Source organism: Mandrillus leucophaeus, unplaced genomic scaffold (genome assembly GCF_000951045.1).
Source record: "Mandrillus leucophaeus isolate KB7577 unplaced genomic scaffold, Mleu.le_1.0 Scaffold178, whole genome shotgun sequence".
Taxonomy (NCBI): domain Eukaryota; kingdom Metazoa; phylum Chordata; class Mammalia; order Primates; family Cercopithecidae; genus Mandrillus; species Mandrillus leucophaeus.
In genome coordinates this window covers 1185117-1205769 of record NW_012101787.1, presented here as the reverse complement: position 1 = coordinate 1205769, position 20653 = coordinate 1185117, and the positions used below count along the sequence as shown (strand labels likewise).

The window sequence follows — 20653 nt, the reverse complement described above, 5'->3', positions numbered from 1 at the left end:
AACATACTTCTTGTCCAGAAAGTATGCATTTGTTTATCATACAAAATGTTTATTCTGAACCTATGCTGTATGAAATGCTACAGATAGCCCACTATAAATGTAGAAGTAGCAAGGGAAGATGACAGATATCTAAAAATATTTGTTAGTAGCACTATATTGTTGATTACTACATATCAACATACGTAGTAGAATAATGAATAAAGTGAAAGAAAAAGCATAATGCCTTAGGTGTTTACTTTGGGCACAGTAACGTTTGGTCCAGTCTTCTTTCTAGTTTTCTGGTACCCTAGTTAAATGAGCAAGAGTGTGATGGAAAGTGGGCTTTGAAGTCAATCAGACCTGCATTTATATTTCATTTCTACCACCTAATAGTTGTGTGTCTATGGGCAAGTTATTTAACTTCTCCAAGCCTCAAGTTTTTTAACTTATAAAATATGTTGTTACAAAGCTTAAAAGAAGTAAGTTAACTAGCACAGTGCCTAGAACATAGAATTTGTGCTTTAGAGAAGAAATAAAAATATATAATTCTACCATCTATAGGTAGAGCTCTTTTACCAAAATAATACTAAAATTCCAATTTGCTTATAATCCTAAAATATGTATAATTCCAGAATATCTAAATCTGTACTGCTTTTACTTCTCTAAGATATTTTTGTGATAACACTGTCCACTTAATTTATTTAAACAGCTTTACTTTTCAAGGACACATTACCATATTCATAAAAGGAAAAAATTCAAATTAAATATAATCTGTACTGAAAGTTTCCTTTTCAGATTTTGGGAAGTTAAAATGTTTGTGATACCTGGATTTATTTTTTTAATTTTTTATTGATATATAATAGCTATATATATTTGGGGAGTACATGTGATATTTTGATACATGTATACAATGTGTAATGATCAGATCAGAGTAATTGGGATGTCCAAAACTTTAAACATGTGTCTTTCATTTGTATTAGGAACACTATAGATCTATTTTAATTTCTTCTTCTTTGATTTCAGCAGGAAAGGAAGGGCAAGAAATCCTGGGGCCTGAAGCTCAGGCAGATGAAGCAGGATGTACAGGTACTCTGCTGCAGCTTACTTTCATACCATAGCCTTTAAAAGAAGGTCTTTTGTGTCACTGATTTCGCATTTGTGAGTCCTGAATCTAGTCCGTTTCCTTCTCTTTTATCTTACCTTCCTTAAATGTTTAAGTACTTAGGCGTGTGATGCACTACATAAAAAGAAGTAAATATTCCTTAAATACAGAGTAACTTACAGATTCATATTACGTAGCAGATTTTTCTGTTCTATAAGAATGACGAGTATAACCTACAGATAATCCAAAAAATACGTGTTTGAAAGATGATTTGAACTTCTGTCAAGTTTTTGACCAAAGTTAGAGAAATGCAGATCTAACTTTTGAGTTTCATTATTAGTTACCTGGGTCTGCTTTGAATTGCCCACAAGACAAAAAGCAGAAGAAAATAGAAAAGGCAAATATGGATTATCTATAAATCAGATGAGAATCATGAATATTAATGAGTTGAGTGAACATGTCGCAGCAAACGAGAATCAAAAATGTTTCTTAAATTTTCTGTGATTGAAAAAGGGTAAAATGAAGTTGAATTATAGTAAACAAGGAAATTTGCTTTTAGGTGACTAAAAAGTACATACTCCCTGAGACTTAAGGTTATTCCTCTGTAATGGATTCAGATCAGATTTAAGAAGCAAAAGAGTAAGTGGAAAAATTAAATCAGATCTTATGTATAATAATACCAGTCACTTTTTATTGTGTTCCCTAGTAGAGCCAGAACTGTTAAAATGTAAACTTCAAAAATGAATTCCAGATTATTAAAACATTTCCTCACAATATTATACTTAAACGTAGTATAATTGTACTTTGTATATTCAACCATAAATTAGATATTTCTGTCATATAGTTTTCATTACATTTTCTTTTTCCTTCTCTTCTGTGAGTTATCATCTATAGATTTGTTTTTTACTTTGCTGTGCATTTTAGGAATATTCCATAAAGGCTTACAAATTTTATCTTTCATTAGGTAAGATGAGGTACGGTTCATGGCCTAAAAGTGTCAAGATTAGATTTTTATTCATAATATAAACAATAGCACTCCTATACTTGTCAGTCATTTCTGTAAAACAGAGTAAATCTTTGTGCTGTTATTAAAAGTGAATTCCAGGTTTATTAAATAATAATGGAGTATGTGATAATTTGTGGTGCCTATAGCCTACAATTTTATGTTTTGCCCCTAACTTGGTTCTGTGTAACTTGCATGAATAATTTTTTCAGATATGCTTGTTATCATATATTTGCAATGCTAAATTATAGAATATGTAAAATATTTAAGCTGGACATTTGTTAGTAGTAATACAGTAATGTTAATAAACATAAGAGTACACTATTTACTTTTACCTAGTGTTGTTAAACTTTGATGACTTATATTACCAGAGTTACAGAAGACTACTTGCCCTTCTAGGTAAAATGCTATCCAAAAAGATACTCACAGGTTTACAGTATTTTATCTGTCAGGCTGTTCTTCACTATAAAAATAAATGAATTCTTTCAGTTTGAAGTACTGAATAGTATGTAAATTTCCTCAAAAAAAATTGCATCTGAAAGGCAGAGTAACCTTCTCAAATTTGTGTTTAACAAAAGTTGCTGCTGGAATGTAAAATCTCCCCCATGTACACAATGATGATCCCTGCTGCATTATTCACCTGGAACATGGGGAGTTAGGAGTAAGCAAACTTCCATTAAAGCTCCAGTGAGTGTAGCTTTAAAAGGAAATTTAACTTTTGAGACTTTTGAGCAGTTAAACTGTAAAATTACATCATGACTTTGCTTTTGTTACTTTCTTGACTTCTAGGGAATAATATGCTGACAAAATGAGTAAAAACGTTGTACAGCGGTCGCCATCATTAGTTCAAAACGTTGTCGGATCTTTGTTATAGCAGACTTCATTTTGCAGCTCATGAAGTTAAGGAACTATAGTCTGAAGTTAGTATTCAGAGTAAAAAATTCATTTAAAACATCCTTTGTTCCTTCTGAGCATCCATTTTTTTGTTTATATAGTTGATAATTTTAGAAAGTTTCAAACATGGAGGATAAGAGGAAGCCTGAGGACGCTTTATTCAGGATGGAAAAATTGATTGATTGATTGATTTAAAAATATTTAGTGTTTATATTAAATATTTGCTCTCTCAAATACACGTATATAGTCATTTAATTCTATACTTTGATTGTCAATTTTGAGTTTTGTCATGTTTAAAGAAAACCCAATTACCCTTTTATGCTCTGTATATTTGCTCATCTCCCTAATATTTAAATACATACGTTTATCATCTAAAGACCAGGACATTTATAATTGACCTTTTCAAGATGTGCATTTCCCAACACTTTAAATTTTAAAAAGCTGCAGAAATTCTGGTCTCAGTTTGAAATTGGGCCTGGTAAATGTGGGTTCATGGAGATAGAGTGTAGTTTAATAGAAAGAGCTCAGATTTTATACCTGACACCTAATACCAACTTGTCTGCTCTAACAGTAATACATTTTCTCTCTGTGATCTTAGAAAACTTTTTCTGACCCTAATTTTTTTATTGAGAAAAATTTTAATTGCAAAATTATGTTCACCTTGCAAGACTTCTTTAAGGCGTAAATAGCTAACAATTCCATAGTACTTACTACATACCAGGTACCCTCCTAATAAGTACATTAATGTATTAATTAGTTTAATTCTTACAACAACCTAAGAGGTACTGTATATAAATTTTATAGGATATAAACTGATTATATACTGCCTCACAAATTTCTTAATGGACATATAAAATTTTTCATTTTAAATGTCAGTAGTTACAATTTAATTTCTGGCATCGTAAAACATTGACATTTTAACATCACTATTACATATGAAACCCTAGTATATTAATACCTATTATCGTTTTTTTAAAAATATGAAAATGCTCTTTAAGAGTAAGAAATGTTAGGTCATAATGTTTACTTTTTGAGCTCATATTTCCATTCTATATACACTAATAGAATTTTATGCCAATATATATTTCCTGTTTGAAGGTATTTTTGATCAACTGTCGTATTTCTTTACAAGAAAAATATGTGTATAAATTAAAATTTCTTTTTAATTTCCAGGGACCACAAGGATCTTAGTTTTTTAGAAAATTCAGGGATTTATCATTTAATTGTTAGTAGTTCATAGTTGATCACAACATAAGTATATTTTAAATTTTAATTATTAAAAACATTACTAGAAATGAGATTAAAGGAGCTAATTTTTAAAATTACTTCATAAATAGTAATGAATTGTAATAGCTTAATATTATTTCTAGAAGGAAAAGTGTTCATCATTTGGTTTCTATTTTTTTAGCATTGAGGTACCTTTATTCTCAAATTAAAAGATGAAATAAAATTTTGTTATAACTGAGTTGCTCAGTTTTTATATGTCTTCAGACATAATGTCAAAAGTTATTTGTCAATGAAAATATTTTAATGTCCTGTCAGCTTATACTTTGATTAACTATTTCTTCAATTTTGTTGAAAACCAAAATTTAAAGCCATCTAACTTGCAAAAAGATTTATTTCCCAGTCATTACAATCATCTATTCCCTCATTTTCTGGGACATATACCAGAAAGACTTTACCAATAGTTATTTATCAAAGGACTAATGATATCTGTTTTGGGCTTTAAAAATTTTTTTTTCTCACAGTCACTTTGTTTAATGTATTTAGAAATGATTGAGGAAACTGAAATATGGTTAATTTAAGTATCTTTTACCAGTATATTTTTCATGAAAAACACTTTTATTATGTGAACTGTATTTTGAGCAATACCTTATTAGTTCACCCAATTTCTGGAAATTTTCCAATAATCTACCCAGCAAAGCCAGTTATCAACATCACACCAGCCAGACAATTCAGACTTACTTTCAGTCAGGAAAAAAAGCATTTTTAATTTTTTGAACTCAGTGTGACAATACATATTTTGAGGAATTTTATAAAAATCTCATCAATAAGGAAGTGTATGAAGGATATATTTAAAATACAAAATTAGCCAGGTGTGGTGGTGCACGCTTGTAATCCCAGCTACTTGGGAGGCTGAGGCAGGAGAATCGCTTGGACCCAGGAGGTGGAGGTTGCTGTGAGCCAAGATTGCACCATTGCACTCCAGCCTGGGCGACAAGAGTGAAACTCAGTCTCAAAAAAAAAAAAAAGAAATTATTAATAATGAAGAAAACATAAAGTATAAGTAAATACATCTTATACTAATACTAAGTAGTAAAGTCAAGATTAAGATTATATAGATCTAATCTAATTTATATGTTAAAAAAATCTTCATCTCCAACTGTGTACCTTTAGACCTAATCAATGTATAGGAAAGCTAGAATTTATTGAAGTAGCAAAATTCATATATAAAATACAGATCATGCAGTTCTGAAAAGTGTATACTATTTAAAAACTAATTCCAACAGCTAGCACACTTATAATTTTTATTAGGATGTAGAAAATATAAGATGGAGATTGCTTAATTGAAATAAATATTTTATATAATTTGATAAAAATAATTTTAACTCTTAGCAACTCAACATGGAATCTGTAAGAAATCACATAATATGTCAATTTCATGTATGACTTTTATCTAGTTTAAATTTAAGAAATTGAAGTTGCTTTGAAAAGAATGCCACTGATTTGTTCTGCTTTGGCTCTTCAGAACTGCTTATTGTTCTACCTAATGACAAATCCTAGGAATGATGTTTGAGAATATTATTTGCTTTGCTCTTATCAGTCTCCTGAAGAGCAATGAATTTTTAAATAATAGTTAGGGTCATTAAGGGAAGATTACCCTCACTCCCTCTGGTCATATTATATAGTTAATTTCGGCGTCCCAACCAGGACCAGTATACCCCCATTTCAGTTGTGCTTTATGCCTAATAGAAATTCATGTAAACAGGGAAGACCAGAAAACCTATAGTGATTCTATGTTGCCTTTATTTGTCAGTAAAGAAGCCTTTCCCTAATCAGTATTTTGAACTTTACTCCTTTGGCACCCAGGAGGACTTGACACTCCAAGCAGTGTACCATAATCATGTCATGGATGGATAGAGGAATATGCCTTTTCTCTTTTTTTCTTTTAAGAAAGAACAAGGGATACTGTGAAAAAGGGAGAGCAGGGAGAAGAACTTTCAAGGATGCTAGAAAAGAGTTTACATGGAAGTTGAGGATCTGGGAGTTGATTCCTTTAAAACCAACAGTCCAGCTTACCTTTTAAAAGTCTTCACTTACCTCTGAATCCAGTAATCCCAGTTTGGTAACTACTGACATGACCTAAATAATGCAGTTCTTGGTATGTAGCAGATGTTAAATAATTGATAGCTATTGAGAAGTAGGGAAAAAAATTACAGTCACCATTTGTTACTGTCGTTGGTTCTCAGGTTTTAAACAGCAGTCACCCTGATGAGTTCAGTTACCACTACGGTGCAGGAGATTTAGCAAGATTGTTTTAATAACCATCAAACAAACAGATGCCCATATATCCCCATTTTAATTTGGCCAAATGTCAGCCTGCTGGGAAGTGCTGTTTTACAAGTTTAGACCTGACAGTTCAGTCAGAGTCTATAAAGAAGTCATCCCTGCGGCATTTGGGAGCCATACTAAGGCATTGCAGTTACCAGCATGGAGTAGAGGCCCTCCTCTGGAGCCAGTGGAGGAAATGGAGGAAAACCGTAGTACAGCAATACTGCTGTAGAAACTTGGCAGCACTCTGGGCTACCTTCTCAAAGCATAAGCCTTTCTAATTCAAGAAAAGTTGCCTCTGCCTTTATCCCACAGTTAAATATTTACTGAGGCAGAAATAAAGAAAGAATAGCCTTGTTTTATATGAATACTAGTTTAGCTAAGAAACAGTTTTCATAGATTTGATACCCTTTGATGCTTATTAGAAATCCTTCTAACTATAGGTAATTATTAAAAACTATGTTCTAAGAAATCATATAACTGAACTGAATGTCAGAATGGTTTATGTGAGAATGATTCAGATTTCAAGTACAGTCCCCCCCTACCATTATCTATGGAGGATAAATTCCAAGACCCCCCATCAAGTGTCTGAAATAAATACTGTTTCCTATACATACATACCTATGATAAAGTTTAATTTATAAATTTTATACAGAGATTGCAACAAACTAATAATAAAATATGGTTATAACAATATGCTGTAATAAAAGGTATATGAATGTGGTCTCCCTCGCTCTCTCTCAGATTATTATTATTGTACTGTGTTCACCTGATTTCAGATTGCAGCTGATCACAGGTAACTGAAATCATGGAAAATGAAGCCACAGATAAGGGGCTGTCTATTGTCCAACTTTAAATAAATATTGTGATATGATAGGTTGCTAAGAAGGTGACCTTTGAGAACTAAAGTTTTTTTCTTGCTTTATCATTAATTGAGAAATAATTCAGTCAACTATATTGCCTTCTCTGTGTTTTATTAGTAAAATGCAATAGAAGTATGACTTTAACATTTAAAAGGGATACTGTGAGAATTTCACACATTTATAACACTTTAAACTTACAAAGAGATATCTTAGTAGATTACAAAATGAGTGGAATTCATTTTTAATTTTCAAGAAATATTTTCTGCAGATTCAAGAACAATCACATGTTCTCTCAACATAAATAATTTTTTATTTAGAAAACCTTTGTAATAACTTAGTGGTGAGATTGCTTTCTTAAAAGTATGCTTTTTTTTTTAGTAAAAGATGATGAATGCGAGTCAGATGCAGAAAATGAGCAAAACCATGATCCTAATGTTGAAGAGTTTCTGCAACAACAAGACACTGCTGTCATTTTTCCTGAGGCACCTGAAGAGGACCAGAGGCAGGGTACACCAGAAGCCAGTGGTCATGATGAAAATGGTAAATGGATCTTAACAACTGTGTTTCTTTCCCTGTTTAAAGGATTGTTGTTTCTACCATTCTACTATGGGAACTTGCTCTACTATTGGGAACATTCTTGAGGACCAGACTTTATTACAGGTGCCTATAGAGAGCAGTCCGTTTCATTAATGGAGCACTATGGTGACCACACAGTAATAAATTATTAGCTGCTCATGTATTGTGGTAGTAATGCCACTGCATATGAAATGCTTAGAACAGTGTCTGGACATCAAATTCCATTTACTTACATGGCAGTAGGCAGTAGAAGCGAGAACTAGAATAACCCTTACTGCCCTTTGATTCTTTCCCACTCTTCTTGTAGCAAATAAAAATATGGTTGCCTGCTTTGTACAAGAACATACTAATTTGGAGACAGTGGTTTTTCTGAATCTGCCTTATTCTACTCTGATATGAATAGTCAGTGTACAGAGTGTGGAAAATGCAATAAAAATGTGTTCAGACTCTCCTGAGAAGAAATAGGCTGTGTTACAGTTTTGGAGGAAAAGACTATGTTATTGTTCACCAGAAGAAAGTAGGTTATCAAAGAATTGAAAGGGAAATACAAAATTTAAAAATATATATGTATTTATGTAAAATTTTTATGTGACTAAAGGCTTTCAAAAAGCCTCACTGAAAGGAAACAATGAAATCTAAAGAAATGATCCATTATGTAGTTCTAATAAAGGTTAAACCTTTTAAAGTTCGTCAAGTCCACACAGTACAATCTAAAAATTGAGGAACTACCATTCTGAATTAGTAAACAGTTTGAATTATAGAATTAGTTGTTGATTTTGTTATTCATTACTTTCAGATATTCAGTGTAATCTAATTAAATGCTAATAAAGCATTTTGAAGTATTCTGTCATATCCACAACATTTGTTTACATATTTTTTCCTTTTTATAACCAAATAGTATTAAATTGTGCATATATGCCACATTTTCTTCATCCATTGATGGACACTGAGGTTAATTCCATATCTTTGCTGTTGTGAATAGTACTGTAATAAGCATGGAGATCCAGGCATCTCTTTGATATACTGACTTCCCTTGGATAAATACCCAGTAGCGGAATTGCTGGATCATATAATAGTTCTATTTTTAGTTTTTTTGTGAAATCTCCATACTGTTTTCACAGTGACTGTCCTAATTTTCATTCCCACCAATAATATATAAAAGTTCCCTTTTCTCCACATCTTCACTGGCATTCATTAGTTTTTGTCTTTAATAGCAATTCTGACTGGGATGAAATGATTTATTATTGTGGTTTTGATTTGCATTTCTCTAATGATTAGTGATGGTGAGCATTTTTTCATATATCTGTGGCCATTTGTATGTCTTCCTTTGAGAAATGTTTATTCGTGTCCTTTGCCTGCTTTTCAGTAGGATTATTTGAGTTTTCTTAATCTGTTGAGTAGTTTATATATTCTTCATATTAGTCCCTTGTCAGATGAGTAGTTTGCAGATATTCACTCTGTTGTTTCCTTTGCTGTGCAAAAGCTTTTTAGTTTAATATAGTCCCATTTGTCAAATGTTTTTGTTGCCTGTGCTTTGGAGATCTTAGCAATAAAATCTTTGCCTACCCCAATGTCCTGAGTGTTTTCTGTGTGTTTTCTTCTAGTAGTTTTATGGTGTTGTGTCTTATGTTTAAGTCTTTCATTGGTCTTGAGTTGATTTTTGTATGTGGTGGAGATGGGACTCCAGTTTCATTCTTCACATGTTAATATTCAGTTTTCCCAGCACCATTTATTGGAGAGTATGTCCTTTTCCCAGTGTAAGTTTTTGGTGCCTTTGTCGGAATCAAATGGCTGTTAACAATGTGGATTTAATTCTGGGTTCTCTGTTCTCTTCCACTGGTCTGTGTATCTGTTTTATACTAATACCATGCTGTTTTGGTTACTGTACCTTGTATTATATTTTGAAGTCAGGTAGTGCAATGTCTCCAGCTTTGTTCTTTTTGCTCAGGATTGCTTTGGCTATATTGTTCTTTTGTGGTTACATAAAAATTTTAGGTTTGTTTTTTCTACTTCTGTGACAAATGACATAGATATTTTGATAGGGATTGGATTGAATCTGTAGATTGCTCTGGGCAATATGATCATTTTAATTAATTCTGATCTTTCCATTTACTTGTGTCTTTTTCAGTTTCTTTCATCAATATTTTGTAGTTTTCCTTGAAGAGGTCTTTCACCACCTTGGGTAAATTTATCCCTAGGTATTTTACTTTTTTGTAGCTACTATAAATGAGATGGTCTTCTGGATTTATTTCTCGTCTAGTTCATTATTGGTGTACGGAAACACTGCTGATTTTTTATGTTGATTTTTGTATCCTGCAACTTTCAATTTATTTAGCAGATTGCAGAGTTTTTTGGTCATGTCTTTAGGTTTTTCTAGATATTAGATCATATAGTCTGCAAAGAGAGACTGTTAGACATCTTTTCCAAATTGGATGCCTTTTATTTCTTTCTCTTGCCCAATTGCTCTGGCTAAGACTTCCAATACTGTATTGAGTAGGAGTGGTGAAGGAATGGAAATCCTTTTCTGATTACACTTCTTAGAGGGAAGTCTGTCAGCTTGTTCCATGCAGTATGAAGTTAGCTGTGGTTCTGTCATATATGGCCTTTAGTATATGCAGGTGAACCATCTTTGCATCCATGGGATAAATCCCACTTGATCATATTGCATTATCTTTTTGACGTGCTGTTAGATTTAGTTCGTGAATATTTTGTTGAGGATTTTGTGTCTATTGTCATAAGGGATATTAACCTGGATAGTTTTCCTTTTTTGTTTCATCTTTCTCTGGTTTTGGTATCAAGATAGTGCTGGACTTACAGAATGAATTAGGGGGAATTCCCTCCTCTTCAATTTTTTGGAATAGTTTGAGGAGAACTAGTGTTAGTTCTTCTTTGATAGTTTGGTAGAATTCAGCAGTGAACCCCTCCAGTCCTGAACTTTACTTTTTTGGGAGATATTCATTATGGATTCAATCTCATTACTCATTATTGGTCTGTTCAGGTTTTCTGTTTCTTTCGAATTTAATCTTGGTAGCTGTCTGTGTCCAGAATATCCATATCCTCTAGGTTTTTCAGTTCTTTCATGTATAGTTGTTCATAATTGTCTCTTTTGTATTTCTGTGGTTTCATTTGTAAGTCTTCTTTTTCATTTTTTATTTGCATCTTCTCTGTTCTTTTCTAGTCTAGCTAGTGGTTTATCAGTTTTGTTACCTTTTCAAAAAACCAACTTTTTGTTTTGTTCTTTGTGTTGTTTTTTAGTCTCCATTTCATTTATTTTGTTCTGATTGTTATTATTTCTTTCCTTCTACTAACTTAAGTTTTGCTTTGTTCTTGCTTTTCTAGGTTCTTGAGGCACATTGTTAGATTATTTATTTGAAATGTTTCTATTTTTTGATGTAGGTATTTATTGCTATATACTTCCTCTTAGTAGTGCTTTTGCTATATTTCATAGGTTTTGGTATGTTCTGTTTTGATTTTCATTTTCATTTAAATAAATTTTAATTTTAATTTCATTTAAAGAAATTTTAAAATTTCCTCCTTATTTCTTCCTTGACCCAGTGGTTATTCAGAAGCATGTTGTTTAATTTTCATGTGTGTGTAGAGTTTCCAAAGTTCCTCTTATTATTAAAATCTATAGGTGTTTTACTTTGTGGTCTAAAGCTACTTGATATGATTTTGGTTTTTAAAAATTTGTTTGAGACTTGTCATGTGTCCCAACATACAGTCTAGAGTATGTTCTGTATGTTGATGAGAAGAATGTGTATCCTTTAGTTGGTTGAAATGTTCTGTAAATGTCTCAGGTCCATTTGGTATAAAATGCAGTTTAAATTCAGTGTTTCTTTGTTAAGTGTCTTTCTACATGATCTGTCTAATGCTGATAGGGGTGTTGAAGTCCCTAACTATTATTGTATTAGAGTCTCTCTCCCTTTAGATCTAATAATATTTTCTTTATATAAGCAGGTGCTTCAGTGTTGGGTGCATATATGTTAAGAATTGTTATATCTTCTTACTGAATTGATTCTTTTGTCGTTATTTAATGACCTTCTTTGTCCCCTTACACTGTTTTGTTTACTGGATTTAGGAGTTTATCTCATTATGGCTACTATTGCTCACTATGGTTTCCATTTGCATGGACATCTTTTTCTGTCTCTTTACTTTCACTCTATATGTATCTTTACAGGTGAGATGAATTTCTTGTAGGCAGCATATAGCTGGGTTATAGTTTTTATCCATTCAGCCAATCTGTATCTTTTAAGTGGAAAATTTAATCCATTTAGGTTATTATTATTGATATGTTAGAGCCTATTTCTGTCATTTTATTTTTATTTCTGGTTGTTTTGTATATCATTTATTCCTTTCTTACTGATTATTATTGTGGTTTGGTAGTTTTCTGTAGGAGTAACATTTGAGTTCTTTCTCTTTCTTATTTGTACTTACTCTACCAGTGGGTTTTATATTTTCATGTGTTTTCATTATGGTAGATATTTTCCTGTTACTTCCAGGGATAAGACTCCCTTAAACATTTCTTGTAGGGCCAGTCTAGTGGTCATGAATTCTCTCAGCTTTTACTTGTTTAGGAAAGACTTTATTTCTCTTTCATTTATGAAGGATAATTTTTCTGGGTATGAGATTCTTGGCTGGCAGGGTTTTTTTCTTTCAATACTTTGAACAAATATATCATTTCTTTCTCTCCTAGCCTATAAAGTTTCTGCTGCTAAACTGCTGTTAGTCATATGGAGGTTCCCTTACAAGTGATCGGACACTTTTCTCTTGTTTTTAGAATCTCTCTTTGTCTTTTACTTTTGACAGTGAATATAATGTGCCATGGAGAAAATCTTTTTGAATTGTATCTGTTTGGGGATTCACTGAGCTTTCTGTATCTGGATGTCTAAATCCTTTGCTAGACTTGGGAAGTTTTTGGCTATTATTTCATTAAATAGGTTTTCTATCCCTTTTGTTTCCTCTTTGCCTTATAACACATCAAAAATTGGAGTATTTGGTTGCTTTATAGTTTCTTACTGTCATGCAGGCTTTGTTCATTTTTTTAATTCTCTTTTTCTCTTACTAGGTTATTTTAAAAGACCTGTCTTCAAGTTCTAAAATTCTACTTCTGCCTGACCTAGTCTATTGCTGAAGCTTTCAGATATCTTTTGTCTTTCATTCAATGAATTCTTCTATTCCAGAATTTGTTTAGTTCTTTTTTATGAAACTTACCTCTTTGGTAAATTTCTCATTCATATCCTGATTTGTTTTTCTGGTTACTTTGTGTTGCTTTTCTGTGTTTTCTTGTATCTCACTTAGCTTTTATAAGATCATTATTTTGAATCTTTTCCCAGGATTTCATAAATTTATTTTGATTAGAATCTGTTGCTGGATAATTACTGTATTTTTAGAGCTGTCATTTTCTTTCCTTTTTCATGTTTCTTATGTTCTTACCTTGATATCTACACATCTGGTATAATAGTCAGTTATTCTAGTTTTTTGGATTTGCTTTCGTTGGTTGAGTAGGGCACTTTGGCTTTGATTCTGGGTATATGTGGTAGTGTAATTTCTGTGTGATATATCTGATTATAAGTAGTGTGAGTAGGGTCTGTGATTTCCTTGTTGGCTTATGGTGCAATTGTTAGTGGAGGCTGAGGTGAAGTTTGGCTGGGACAGGGATGCCAGGTAGAACATTCCTTGGGTCCTAGTCATGGTAGTAACGGGCCTATGGTACCTGTCCTTAGACCACAGAGTGGCTTACTGACACCTTGTGTTAGCAAGTCCAGGTGGGCTGATCCTTGGACCTCCAGGTGGCTTGCTTGGGTGCTGCTAGTGGCAGTGCTAAGCGGGGCAGGTAGGCAGGTTCTCAGGCTCCTGGGCAGTGCATGTCACTTGGTCAATGGCAGTAGCAGTGGCAGGACAACCCCCTGGTTCCCTAGTGATTCATGCTGGTGTTGGCAGTGACTGCAATGGGCTGGGTGAGTCAGTCCCCAAGCCTATTGGTGGTGCATGCAGGAGGATGCCAGCTGTGATGATAGTAGCAAGTTGGGTGGAGCCAACCTCAGGCCTCCAGGAGGAGTGTTCAGGTGGCAACAGTGTTGGACTGGGCTGGGTGATCCCCCAGGTCCCTGAATAGCCTCGGAAACTGGGGAGGAGGTAAGCTGGGCCAGATGGACTTGTCCTCAGGCCCCTTGGTGGTGTGTGTAGGCACTGGCTATCATGGCAGGGGCAGGATGATCCCAGGCCACCAGCAGAGTGCTCAGGTAAGGACATCAGTGTTTGCACTGTAGCCTTCCTACTGGGGAGGGCAAGGTTGCTCTCAGTGGCAGCAGCCATAGGGAGGGAGCTGGGAAATGTGTGCTTTAGCCCCAGACAGCAGCTGTGATGGGGTAGCCTGTCCTCAGGTCCCTTATAAATGCATGGCAGCTCAACTGCTGAGGAAATTGGGGTCACTGCCAGTGGCTAGCACTTTGTCCCCAGCGGTAGAAGCTCGCAGTGGCAGCAGTCTGTTGGGAAGTCTGTCCTCAGGGCATGTAAAAATGTCTGCAGCTCTTCTGCTGGGGGGAAATATGGTCACTTTCAATGGTTTGCACTTCAGCCTTAGCAGCCGCAACCAGCGTCAGTGGTGGCTGTGAAGGGAGGTATGTCAGAGGGGCTCCAGGCATGTGAAGATGAAGGAGCTGTTGGGTCCCAGAACAGGTTGTAGTCTGCTGGGGGTTGGGCTCTCAAAATAGTGCTGTGCTGTAGCTACTTAGAACTAAGGGGATATACAGATTCAGCATAAGCTCCCTCTCCGGAGCAGCATTGTCATGTGGCCTCCGGGTACCTCCCTGTGTTAGTCTCAGAGCCCACAATGGTCAAGGGGTCTCCCATGACTAGGACTGCAGGAGTCCATGGTGGGAATGTGGACCCCTGGGGGTCTCTCACTTACTCTTTGCCTGCATTGGAGAGCCTTTGCAGGTTGCTTCACTTCCTTCTTCCTTACTTGAGGTGTTTCCTGTCACTTTTCTGTTGAATTCCAGTGTTCTCTCTTAGATGATCTATGTGAAGTGTGATTATCTACTCATTATTTTGGTTTTTCCTTGTAGAGAAGGTGAGTACTAGATGCCTCTATTGAGCCATCTTGAAGCCCCTCTCTCAACATGTTTGACCAACTGTTTAACGTTCAGGTGCTCAGTCTATTATTTGCTAGCTGGTCCTTGAGCAAGACATTTGATTTATATGGACTTAATAAAGGAGTATATGTTTAGAAAGCACTTGGAGATTTTATGAAATTATCTTTGGTGGTTTGTTTTTCTATAGTGAATTCAAAATGAAAATAGAGATGATATTTACAAAAAGATATCACTTAGTAACTTATTTCATTGAAGAAATATCAAACATGGAAAACTACTCTTAGTTAAATAGTATTAATTGGCAAAACACTACATTTTAGGATTGTCAGGCTTAGACAGCTCCAAGTGTAAAAATAAAGTTCATTCAGTAAACTCTATTCAGAATGCCTTTGTTTTCTAAAAGCTATATATATTCATACATACACAGTTATATAGCAGATTTGCCAATGTATTTCAATAGGGGAAATTATAAGCAGGGTCATGCATGGGATGTGTTTATGTAGCAGGCCTAGATCTGGCCCCCATCAGTCTTTCCTTCCCCACCTTACACACTTCCTTTTTGGTCTGAACTCAGTCCTGTGGCCACACCTACCTGCAAGGGGCTCTTGGAAACAGTCTGTGTACTGTTTCCTCTTTGATGATAATGACTTGGTAGTTTCATTTTCAAAATCAGAGGAATAAACCTTAAATAAATAATGATACATACCATTGTTACCAGTAGACCCTGTTGTAGAGCACAATTCCCCTTTAATCTGTATACACTTACAAAGGCAACCTACATTCTAATTTTACTTTTGTTTTCTTTTCTGGCTAATCACATGACAAAAGGGAAGAATTATGGTTTAGGGAAAAATATGGGACTTGAAGGTCAGAGAGCCCGTATCTGAACCCTGACTTCATCATTTTCTGGCTCTGTGACTTTTAAGTTATTTAGCCTTCCTGGGCACCAGTGTTCTCTCTCTTATAAAATAGAGGTGAGTATCATTGTATTGTTTTGAGGATCAAATGGGTAACACAATATCTGGAACATAGCATAGGGAGTCAGTGGAAACTTTGGTAATATATTTTGAATGTTTTAAGTTTAAAATATATGATCTTTCTTTTACAGGAACACCAGATGCATTTTCACAGTTACTCACCTGTCCGTATTGTGATAGAGGCTATAAACGCTTTACCTCTCTGAAAGAACACATTAAATATCGTCATGAAAAGAACGAAGATAACTTTAGTTGCTCCCTGTGCAGTTACACCTTTGCATACAGAACCCAACTTGAACGTCACATGACATCACATAAATCAGGAAGAGATCAAGTAAGTGCAATGACTGAGAGTTCACTAACTTTCCAGATTTTGACAACTCAGCCCTCAATGGAAGGCAAGGATTTTAATATATTTAAACGTTAAAAGAATGTACTAAACAGTGCTATATCTGCAGCCTTATAAAAGTGAAAATGATTATTTATTTGAGTTATCCGGTCATTCCTGAGATTAAAAACCACATATGAACGTTATTTTAGAGGTAACTCAGTATTTTTTTCAGATAAGACCCTTTCCATCTTGACTTAATTATTTTGCTTATGCCATAACAGATAATTCTTCAAGTTTAGAAGATTTTAAATTGCATTCTATTAAAATGTTCAGTGTAGGAAAAATAAATGCTGACTATATAAACCACATTTTACTAACCAAATTAACAAGAAAGTCAAATTTAAAAGTTTAATTTTCTTTGAACCAGTTACTATTTATTCTCAGTATAAACTACTGTGGGTTTTTTGTTTTTTTGGGGGGGGGGGGTTTCTGCCATAGTAAAGGGAGTTGCCTCCTCTAAAAATCTGAAGTTTAGATTTTTTTATTCTGAAAACTCAATTTTTATATGGTTTATTCTATTTCTATGTCACTGTGCCACAGTTTTTAGAGTATAAACCAAGACTGTTTTGTAACTGTAAGTTACATTTAAATTGCTGGTTCTATATTTAGGATTAAAGTCAAGAAAGCTTTTATCAGTTGTTCTTCTTTTACAAGGTCCTCATAACTATCAACCATCAACAATGAAATTAATATTGCCTTAATTGTAACTTTAAAAATTAAATAAATTTTCAACCACACAGGGTTTGTGAGCGTATATGTTGGGGTTAGGGCATATTTCCAGTTTCTTACATCAAAGAATGATGTATATCTACATACCTGAACTCTGTCCTATGGATGTACCTAATATGTGTCACATATCCCATAGAGAACAAGTTAGACCATTTGCTAAGGTGATGGCTAGGCCAAACAAACAACAACAAAAAATTGTAACAGAAAAAGAATGACTGAGCAGAGTCAACCTATTTCCTTAGTACTTTGGCAACAGTACTCATGATAACAAGATAAGAAGAAGAGGGTGGCAATCAGGGAGAATAGAACCAAGATTTTATAGGTTAATGGTCCATAAGCCTATGAAGGAGCACTGGAAACAGGTAAAAGCTCCAAGAGAAGGATGAAATTAATACAGAGAAGGGATGACTGAAGGCAAACACCGTCTCCTTCTAAGTGCCCCTATTAATGAGTCTTATCAGACACAGACCAGCAGAAGAGTATGTTTTATACCTTAGCGCTCTGATGTGGCCACGGTGTAGACAAGGCTTGGGAAAGAGCCTACTCACGTGACATTCAGGAAGCAGACCCATCCTGAGCTGCTGCCACCATATTCCCTCTACTCCAAGGGCCATCGTAAAAGGACAGGACAGATTGAACTGGTGGTGAAAGCAGAATATGCCATTATAAAAACAAACTCCAAAATATTTAATGAGCATGAAAACCAATTCTATGATGATTTTTCCAGTGGGTGCAAACGTGGTAGGATTTACATATAAACTGTGGGTCAGACTAAGGTCAGGAAGGAGCTGTGATAAATATGGGGACCAGTAATGTGAGTAAATATAACAGGTCTTGGAAACAATTTAGTTTGCAAGGTAGCAAACTAAAAGGTAGAATGTGTATTTTGTTGGCCCTTGAGAATCATACTGTGACTAACAAGCATTTTCAAGTCTTACTAACTTATTTATTCAACAAACATTTGCATTTCTTTTATATGTGAGGCCCTCTTCTGGGTGTTAAAGGCACAGTAGTGAAAAAGAAAGTCCCTGATAATAGGGACCATACATTAGTAGATTATATAAAACAGAAATAAAATAATATGTACTATGAAGAAAAATACAGCAGGATAAGAGGATAGAAAATGATGAAAGCTGCTAGGTTTCACAGAGAAGGGAGACTTTTCTGAGAATGGGACATCTGAATACAGTTAAGAAGCCAGTCATGGAATATTGGAGAAGGGCATTCCAGTCAGAGGAAACAGTGAAACGTAAGAAAGCCTTGAGGCCAGAACCTGCCGGGCACACCCTGAGAACAGCAGAGGCCAGTGTGAAAGGGAGAAAGGTAAGGCCAGAGAGGCGCTGGGGGCTACATATTATAGGCCGATTTGTAGGCCAAGATAAAGACTTTGGATTGTATTCTCAAGTGCAGTGGGGAAGCCTGCCAAGGATCCTGGAATTTTTAATTTTTATTTTTAGGGGAACACTGACTGTTGGATGATAGATAAGAGAGACAAGAACGGAAGCAGGGAGAACATTTAGAGGCTTTTGCTGTAATCTAGGCCAAAGAGTTTGGTGGCAGACAGATAAATAAGATTGTTGGCTTCAGAATGTTCATATGCTTGCTGATGGATTGGGTGAGGGTACATGAGTAAGAGGGTAATCAAGAATAACTCCAAAGTTTAAGGCCTAAGCTATAACCAAATGAATGAGAGTGCTATTCACAGAGATGGGAAATACTAGAGAAGGGGCTGGCTTGTAGGAGGGAAATTAAGAGTTTGGTGTTAATCATGTAGAGTTTCATATCTCTGTAACCTTCCAACTGGCAATATCAAAGAAGCAGTAGGTTGTAAAAGTCTGGAGTTAAGGGGAGAGGTTTAGAGATACAAATTTGGGAGTTGTCACCATATATTTGGTATTTTAAGTCATGGGTTTTAATGAAGTGGGACCTGATTCAAAGTAAGTACTAATTCTCTTTCCTTCCTGTATAAAAGGCAAAGGAAGGGAGATTCCAGTTGGGAGAGCATGAAGCAGTAGTTGAGTTAAGCCGTTAAAGGATGGGTAGAATCTTAGTAGTCAAAATTATGGGAAAACACAGTGAAGGAGTAAGGAATTATGTAAGCCAAAGCCAAAAGATAAAGAGGAGCAATATGTGTGCAGGAAACCATGGCTCGCAAATGACTGAGACATGGACTTGTCATAAAAAACTGGTGAAAAATCATCTTGGAAACTCAGGGACTAAAATCTTGGAATCTATAGACTCGGAATCTTTATTGAGGGGTTAATGGGGATCCTTCAGTGGTTTATGAGCAGGAGTTGATAGAATTCAATTCAAGCAGTACTTTTGCAAGATTAATCTAGGTATGAAGAACACATTTGAAATATGTGAAAATGGGAATTTGATAAACCAGACAGAAAGCTATTATAATAATCCCCATTTGGCTGAAAAAACTAGAAGTATCTTTTTAATCATCAAAGTACATTTTTGGAAATATCAAATGGAAAAGACAGGATAAAGTACAGGGAAAAGCCTGTCTTCTCTTCAGGACCTTGTTCTATTGAGTGAGTTTTAAACAGGTTATTCAGTATTTGTGGATGTGATTTCTATATCTATAAATTGGAATGCAAACAAATTAACCTCTAGTTCCTAGCAAAGTATATATTACTTTATTTTTGCTAATTTTGAATATTGCTTAATAAAGGATGAACTCTGATACTTTAGAAAGTTGATATTTTTCTGTATCAAATTCTGTCCCCACTGTCACTATCCTTTTTGGTAATAATTTCAAGAGTTACATTTTTGTGACTGCTACAACTGCTAGTAATTTCAAGAGGTGGATTTTTGTGACTGCTGCAATTTGAGGTCTCTAAGGAACAAAACAACCATCAGGCTCACAAAAATGTTACTCTTAGCAGATTGGATGTTCTTTAGTCTAAAAATCTTTTGCTTTACAAATAAAATACCAATTCTTTTCTTACAGAGACATGTGACGCAGTCTGGGTGTAATCGTAAATTCAAGTGCACTGAGTGTGGAAAAGCTTTCAAATACAAACACCACCTAAAAGAGCACTTAAGAATTCACAGTGGTAAATATTTTTTTTCCTTTCTACACCCTGAATATCAGCATATGTGGTAATAAATAAATATTGTAACATGTGATCTATGTACATGATCAGAAACTCCTTGCATTTCTTTTGGCATACACTAATAGGGAGAAATTGTATGTTTATTTTCTGTTTTATTAGAGTCTTAACCTTTGACTAAAGTATATCAAATTAATATAGTATGACATACTCCACATTTCCTAATGAGAAGATAATATAGCATGTTTTAGTAAGTACAGCCTGAAAACACGTTAACTTTCTGATGAATGTAAATGTCATTGCCTCCTTTGCACAATTAACAGGGGAATGGAAAAGAGTATAGAGATACGATTTGCACAAGAAAATAGGGAAGTGAAGGATGTCCTTTATTTGAGAGAAGTAGAAATGGAACTCAAGATTAGAAAATATTG

At 34.6% G+C, this 20653-nt stretch overlaps 1 protein-coding gene across 4 annotated transcripts in view; it reads left to right on the top strand.

Annotated features, from left to right (window-relative positions):
- ZEB1 (zinc finger E-box binding homeobox 1) overlaps positions 1–20653 on the top strand; it is a 189024-nt gene that overhangs the window by 153693 nt on the left and 14678 nt on the right. For 2 of the 4 annotated variants that reach the window (XM_011977310.1, XM_011977308.1), the window contains 4 exons: positions 1003–1065; positions 7772–7933; positions 16172–16374; positions 20120–20225. In XM_011977310.1, coding sequence (XP_011832700.1) covers positions 16345–16374; positions 20120–20225 — 136 coding nt within the window. In that variant the 5' untranslated portion in view covers positions 1003–1065; positions 7772–7933; positions 16172–16344. The remainder of the gene's footprint in view (positions 1–1002; positions 1066–7771; positions 7934–16171; positions 16375–20119; positions 20226–20653) is intronic. The other 2 variants (XM_011977311.1, XM_011977309.1) reach the window with 1 other exon arrangement.